The sequence below is a fragment of the Octodon degus genome, unplaced genomic scaffold (genome assembly GCF_000260255.1).
Source record: "Octodon degus isolate 3935 unplaced genomic scaffold, OctDeg1.0 scaffold00226, whole genome shotgun sequence".
Classification (NCBI taxonomy): domain Eukaryota; kingdom Metazoa; phylum Chordata; class Mammalia; order Rodentia; family Octodontidae; genus Octodon; species Octodon degus.
The window spans coordinates 1,874,052-1,880,484 of NW_004524802.1; the positions used below are offsets into that span (position 1 = coordinate 1,874,052).

Genomic DNA, 6,433 nt, shown 5'->3' on the forward strand with positions numbered 1-6,433 from the left:
GGCCATAGTGATTGTCCGTGCTGCTGACTGTAAGAAGGTGCACCAGATCGAGCTAGCCCCCAGGGAAAAGATTGTCATCCTCCTCTGCGGCCGGAACCACCACGTGCACCTCTTCCCATGGTCCACCCTGGATGGAGCGGAAGGGAGCTTCGATATCAAGCTTCCAGAAACCAAGGGCTGCCAGCTCCTGGCCACAGCGACGCTAAGGAAGAGCTCTTCCACCTGCCTGTTTGTTGCTGTGAAGCGGCTGATCCTCTGCTATGAGATCCAGAGAACTAAGCCTTTCCACAGGAAGTTCAATGAGCTGGTGGCCCCGGGACACGTGCAGTGGCTGGCCGTGTTCAAGGACAGGCTCTGTGTTGGCTACCCCTCTGGGTTCTCTCTTTTGAGCATCCAGGGGGACGGGCAGCCCCTCGACCTGGTAAATCCCGCTGACCCCTCGCTTGCGTTCCTCTCACAGCAGTCTTTCGATGCCCTTTGTGCTGTGGAGCTCAAAAGTGAGGAGTACCTGCTTTGCTTCAGCCACATGGGACTGTACGTGGACCCTCAAGGCCGGAGGTCACGCATGCAGGAGCTCATGTGGCCTGCGGCTCCTGCCGCCTGTAGTATGTATATGTTTTCTGTTGCCATACCTTTGCTGCTGCTTCTCACGTGACAGCCGGCATGTGTTCTGTTTGCTTTTGTTTGTCCCCCAGTCCCCTGGCTGAGTAGTCACAGGGACAGAGGAGGGTGCCATGCAGGCCGGAGGTTTAGTGCAGTAGCCTCCTGGGCCCTCCTCCTGCCCAGGGTCCCAGCGGTGAACTCCCTGAGCGGAGAGCTGAGCGAATAGAAGAAGGGGCCTGGTCTTCAATCTTTCCTCAGTAAGCTGGGTGTGGGGGTGTACACTTGTAATCCCAGCACCCTGGAAGGCCGAGGCAGGAGGATCACAAGTTCAAGCCCCATTTAATGATTTAGTGAGACTGTCAGAAGTGGGGAGTGAGGGGTTGGGATACAGAGGCTCTGGGTTCAATCCCCAGTACCAAGGAAGGAACTATACAGAGCATTATAAACAAGCTGAAGGGCTTTGGTGGCCAGAAAAAATCCAACTCTGATATCTGGGTTGCAGCCTTCTTGGGTCCAGAATTTTTCTGGGGGTGGTAGAGCCACATCAATCATTTTCTTGGTATAAGTGGCTTTGGGGGGCGAAGGAGGCACTAAGCGGAAGCTGGAAGCCCGATTTCTCCCGGAGGTGTGGACCAGGTTGAGCCTCACTGCGGGCATCTGCACTCTCTCAGGGCACTGCCACCGGCCTGCCATCTGTGTGGGCCTGGCCGCTGTCTGTCCACTTCTGAAGGCCTTTGGCCTTGACAGCCTCCATTTCACACCCCAAGAAGTGGCATCAGTAACCAGTGAGGGGCTGCCCCTTAGCGCAGCTCTTTAAGGGGCTGCTTCAGCAATGCAGTCAGGCTCAGGTTGCTGTGGTAGATCCCCACAACTCAAGCCAGCCAAACCTGCCCTGTAGGCATTCGGAGCCAGGCCCCCCCAGAAAAAAAATCCTTCTGCCAGTAACCAGTGAGGGGCAGGCAGGAAGGTAGAGTGTTTACCATGTGACAGCTGCTACTGGTGGGAAGTGATGTGTAAGATTTTTCGTTGTCCGTAAGACGTTTGGGCTGCTTGCACTCTAGCCTGCGGCAGCAACTTGCCCAGCTCTGGCTGTTGTGCCCACACCTGTCTCCTGCGCCCCGGCCTCTCATGGCGGTGTGCAGGTTCCTCCTTCCTGCTTAGCAAGGTTCTTCCCAGCAGAATTTAGGTTTTTGAAAAGGACTCGGCTGCTTTGGCCATACGCTAAGCGGCCACCCGATGTTCCCTCACCTATGCCTCGGGCTCTTGCTTGTCTCTGTGTGTTTCGTTCCAGGGCTGGCAGGAAATGGCCAGATGGTGATATTGTCAGGTTGTGCAGAGCACTCTCTGTGGCCCTGTAGGACAGATGTCATTGGTCCTGTCCTCTGAGGAGATGGGGCCCACCTACTGTGACCTGCACATCTCGCGATTTTTCTTTAGACATTTCAGTTTATCAGCAGAGGAAGCCCAGTGCATCCATCAAGAAGGGGGCCTTTCCGGAATGCTCATGAGTCACGAGTCACGCAGGGCCCGCTTTTGTACATGGCACTCAGGTTCTGGTGACTGAGATGTCACTGCTGCCAGGATCTGGTCACCAGCTCCAGCATTTCATCTACTTCCCAGTCCTGCTTTCTTTCCTTTCTCATACTCCGAAGAAAGATGGTTGCACAGGCTGGGGGCCTCCTATGTGGTGTCACAGGGCAGGCGTGTGGTAGAGACCCTCAGCTGATGGCCGGTGAGGGCACCACAGCTCAGCAGATGTCCTGTGGGGCCAGTGCGAGGGGAGGCGGGCCAGGCAATGGCAGTGAGTGCCCCGGCTGGCCAGGGCTGGTGGACATGCACTTCCCCTTGCCCATCAGGCCACTCAGGCAGCTTCTGCTGCTGTCCTAGATGTGTGGAGCCCCTGAATCTTCCCAGACCCCAATGTCAGTGGCCCGCAGCACAGTTAGCATACCCTCCTAGCAGGAAGGGGAATAGCACCACTGCAGGTGGCCCCCTCACTACCCAAGGGAACCCCTGGGGCAGTTGTTCAGCCCAGGGCTGCATGCCTTGGACCCAGAGCTTGGTTTCCAGGGCTCCACCAGACTGCCTTACAGGCTGAGCACCCATTTTCCGAACCGCACCATCAGGCCTGCATCGGTGATGAGGCTCTATGGTTGTCATTTCCTGTAAGAGCTGAGCAAGAAAGCAGGCTCCAAGAGCTCTCCACCACAGTGTTAGGGTGTTCAGCCTGTCACGGTGGTCATGCCTGTAATCGTAGAGCCTGGGAGGCTGAGGGTTTAGAGTTAAGGGACTCGGCTCTGTGGAAACGCTGGAACCAGCCTCCTCCCCTGCACCGAGGAAAAGTGGCTAGTGAGGACAGTGGTGGGAACACACACAGGCATTTGGCTGTGAAGCTGGTGAAGGTGACCTCTAGAGTAGATGGGAGCAGGTTTGGGGCACCTGAAGGGCGGCCCCTCCCCGCCATGCCCTCAGACCCCGAGTCTCATTGCTGCGCTCCGCCCATGCCAGGTTGCAGCCCCTCCCACGTCACAGTCTACAGTGACTACGGAGTGGATGTCTTCGATGTGCGCACCATGGAGTGGGTGCAGACCATTGGCTTGCGGCGGGTAAGATGCCGGGGTGCCTCCTGTGGGGGCGTGGGCTCCTATGTCGTGCATCGCACAACCATCTCTCTGGTCCCCACTACAGATCAGACCACTGAACTCTGATGGCAGCCTCAATCTCCTGGGCTGTGAGCCCCCGCGCCTCATCTACTTTAAGAGCAAGTTCTCAGGTGAGTATGTGGTTGCAGGGGCTTGTGGCACCCAGACGTGGCACCAACCACCCTGATGACACTGTGTCCTGCAGGTGCCGTCCTCACTGTGCCGGACACGTCTGATAGCAGCAAGAAGCAGATGTTGCGCACACGCAGCAAGCGGCGCTTCGTGTTCAAGGTGCCCGAGGAGGAGCGGCTGCAGCAGCGGCGGTAAGGCCAGCCACACAGGGCATGTGCAGGGAACCTGCGGGTCTTCCTACCTCAGAGCCTGACCCCACTTCCTCCCACAGAGAGATGCTCCGAGATCCAGAGCTGAGGTCCAAAATGATTTCCAACCCCACCAACTTCAACCATGTGGCCCACATGGGCCCGGGCGACGGCATGCAGGTGCTCATGGATCTGCCTCTGGTGCGTGAACAGTGTGGCCTGTCAACTGCAGGGACAGTCTCGGGGCACCTGGCACTCAGCTGGCCTCGCAGAGCCACTCTCCTTCGAGGCCATGGCGCCCTGCCCGGGGCGTCTCCGTGCAGATGGGCAGGGGCCCTATGACCATCTCCATGTCCCTCAGGAAACTACCTGTCAGAAATTTTAACCCCCTGGTGTGAAGTGGTCACCTGCCCTCCCCCACTTTACACAGTGAAATTTCCATAGATTGGACTTGGGCTACAATGCCATTGCTGACCCTTAGTGCAAACGGAACAGGGGCCAGTTCAGAGGCCCGTGGGTCTGGCAGCCTGTTGTGGCTGTCCCATCCACCTGCTGTCTTTCCTCCCCAGAGCGCCGCACCCTCTGCCCAGGAGGAGAGGCCTGGCCCTGTGCCCACAGGCCTGGCCCGCCCGCCCTCGGCCCGGAGCAAGCCCTACATCTCTTGGCCCGCATCAGGTACTGAGGGACTGCAGGGTGGACACCCAGGCTCTGCATGTGCACAGGGCTCTCCCTAGGTGATGGCTGTCCTTGCTCACAGGTGGGGCAGAGCCTGGGGTAACTGCACCTCTCAGGAGCATGTCTGACCCAGACCAGGACTTCGATAAAGAGGTGAGATGCTGCTGGAGATGCTCCCCCTGGAGCAGCACCCAGGTCCCCAGGAGGAGGTGTAGCAGGTGGCAGGACTGGGCAGGTGTCACAAGCCCAAGAGAGGCCTGTCCCTGGAGACCTTGGTCACCCTGCCCCGAGGCCAGGGCAGTCCCCATGGCTGCTGCCTGGATGGGGTTAGGCACTGTGTGGGTGGGGGCAGGACAGCGCTCCCCAAGTCCGGCCAGTGCCTCTTCTAGCCTTGCAGCTGGGCTGTGCACTCCCACATGACATAAAAGCAGGTACAGCAGCCTGGGCAGCTGAGTAACTTTGTGAGACCCTGTCTCCGAATGAAAAGGGAAGGGATACAGCCCACTGCCACAGCCTGGGTCAGCCCCAGGTGCTCTCGTTCGGGGGCGCTTTCCTGGCTGGCCTGTGCGGTGCCCACTTCTCCCAAGCAACTGTCCTCGCAGGCCGCAGTGCTTGCTGGCCTCTGCGCTGCACTTCAAGGCTTCCCTTTCCCCTCTGCAAGGTGGAAGCAGTTTCGACCATGCCCTTGGTGCACCTCTGAGAAGTGGAGGGGTTGAGGGTGCTTCTGCCCAGCACAGCTAGGCTGCTGCAGAGCTGGGCCCTGGCCGCCTAAGTGGCTTCAGGCACCCGCCCACCCCTGCCCTCTCTCAGTTTGCCCCTCCGTAACACAGCGCCCACAGCCACAACCACCAGGAAGAGGTTTACTTCTCAGGCCTGTGGTTTCTGGGGATTTAGCCCAAGTGGCTCAAGGCTGGAAGCTGCTCAGATCCTCAGTGAGGAAGAGACTGATGTCTCCCACCTGTCCTGAGGAGAGGAGGGGTAGGCCCCCAAGGTCACACCTCTGGGGCACTCAGTCCCGCCCACTCCTGCCAATCCCAGTGCAGACCCCAGAGCCAGGCAGATCGATACCCTGGTCTCCACCCTGCCACACCTGCCCTCCCGAGGCAGGGGAACCGTGGCTGCCTCAGTCACCAGTGCTTTCCCAGGGTCTATCCCCGATGTGCTGCCTCAAGGGTGCTTTCTCTCACGCACTGTGCAGCTACAGAGACCTGTACCGCTGAGACAGGGCTTCAGGGCTTCCCTCTCCTAGCTCTGTTTCCCCTCAACTGGGATTGTGAAAAATGTCTGATTTCCAGTAAAGACAAGAATTGTAGCATATCTTTGTGTGTGTGTGTGTGTGTGTGTGTGTGTGTGTGTGTGTGTGTGTGTGTGTGTGTGTGTGTGTGGTATTTGGTACCGGGGATTGAATTTAGGACCCTGCGCTTGCCAGCCAAGCTCTTATTCTACTGAGCTATCTCCCTGGGCCCAGAAATTGTAGCATAAAAAGCCCCACTCTCTGCCCTTTGGCCCTTTGACTCACTAGGAGGATCCTGAGAGCAGGAAGCAGCATGGGGGCCTTCTGAGCCCGTCCGAGCCCAGCCCCGCGCCAGCCACCAGTTCAGTCCTGGCTGCTGGGTGGGGCCGCGGCTGCCTTTGCAGTCACCTTGCTCCGCCTGCTGTGTGCCGTGCGCTCAGCTGCCAGGGCGGTGGGGTTTTCTGAGGCCTGAGGGGTGAAGCGCAGCCCTGTGCCTTTCCCGGCCACAGCATGCGCCCTGCACCTTCCTGGGTTACGTCACAACCTCTATGTGCTTCTTTCTGGGGCAGGCCCCAGGCCGTGGTTACACACTGCGTGTTGCTCCTTTCTCTCTACTGTCCCTTTACTCAGGACCAGGTCTTCAGCCTTTGGGGTGGAGACTGGTGCTGGGGAGCATGGTGCTGTGTGCCCAGCCCGCCGGCACGCTCCTCCGCATGCTCTCACCCAGCTGCCCAGGTTCGCCTTCCACTGGGCCTTCCTGCTGCTGCTGCTGGAGCTGCAGGCGTGTGCCCCGAGCCCAGCTCTGAGCCAGGTGTTTTGTTTTTGTTTTTGTTTTTGTTTTTTTTAAGGAAAGGATGCTCTCTCTCTTTTTTTTTTTTAACATTTATTTATTTGTGTGTGTGTGTGTGTGTGTGTGTGTGGCCAGCTCAGCCCACCAGGGGGCGGGGCTGGCTGGCATG

The 6,433-nt window shown here is 58.5% G+C and overlaps 1 protein-coding gene across 4 annotated transcripts in view; it reads left to right on the top strand.

Annotated features, from left to right (window-relative positions):
- Positions 1 to 6,433, top strand: part of Cdc42bpb (CDC42 binding protein kinase beta) — a 52,477-nt gene that overhangs the window by 43,171 nt on the left and 2,873 nt on the right. For all 4 annotated transcript variants that reach the window (XM_023705610.1, XM_023705612.1, XM_023705611.1 and 1 more), the window contains 7 exons: positions 9 to 605; positions 3,112 to 3,209; positions 3,292 to 3,376; positions 3,451 to 3,568; positions 3,649 to 3,766; positions 4,135 to 4,240; positions 4,323 to 4,393. In XM_023705610.1, the coding sequence (XP_023561378.1) occupies positions 9 to 605; positions 3,112 to 3,209; positions 3,292 to 3,376; positions 3,451 to 3,568; positions 3,649 to 3,766; positions 4,135 to 4,240; positions 4,323 to 4,393 (1,193 nt within the window). The remainder of the gene's footprint in view (positions 1 to 8; positions 606 to 3,111; positions 3,210 to 3,291; positions 3,377 to 3,450; positions 3,569 to 3,648; positions 3,767 to 4,134; positions 4,241 to 4,322; positions 4,394 to 6,433) is intronic.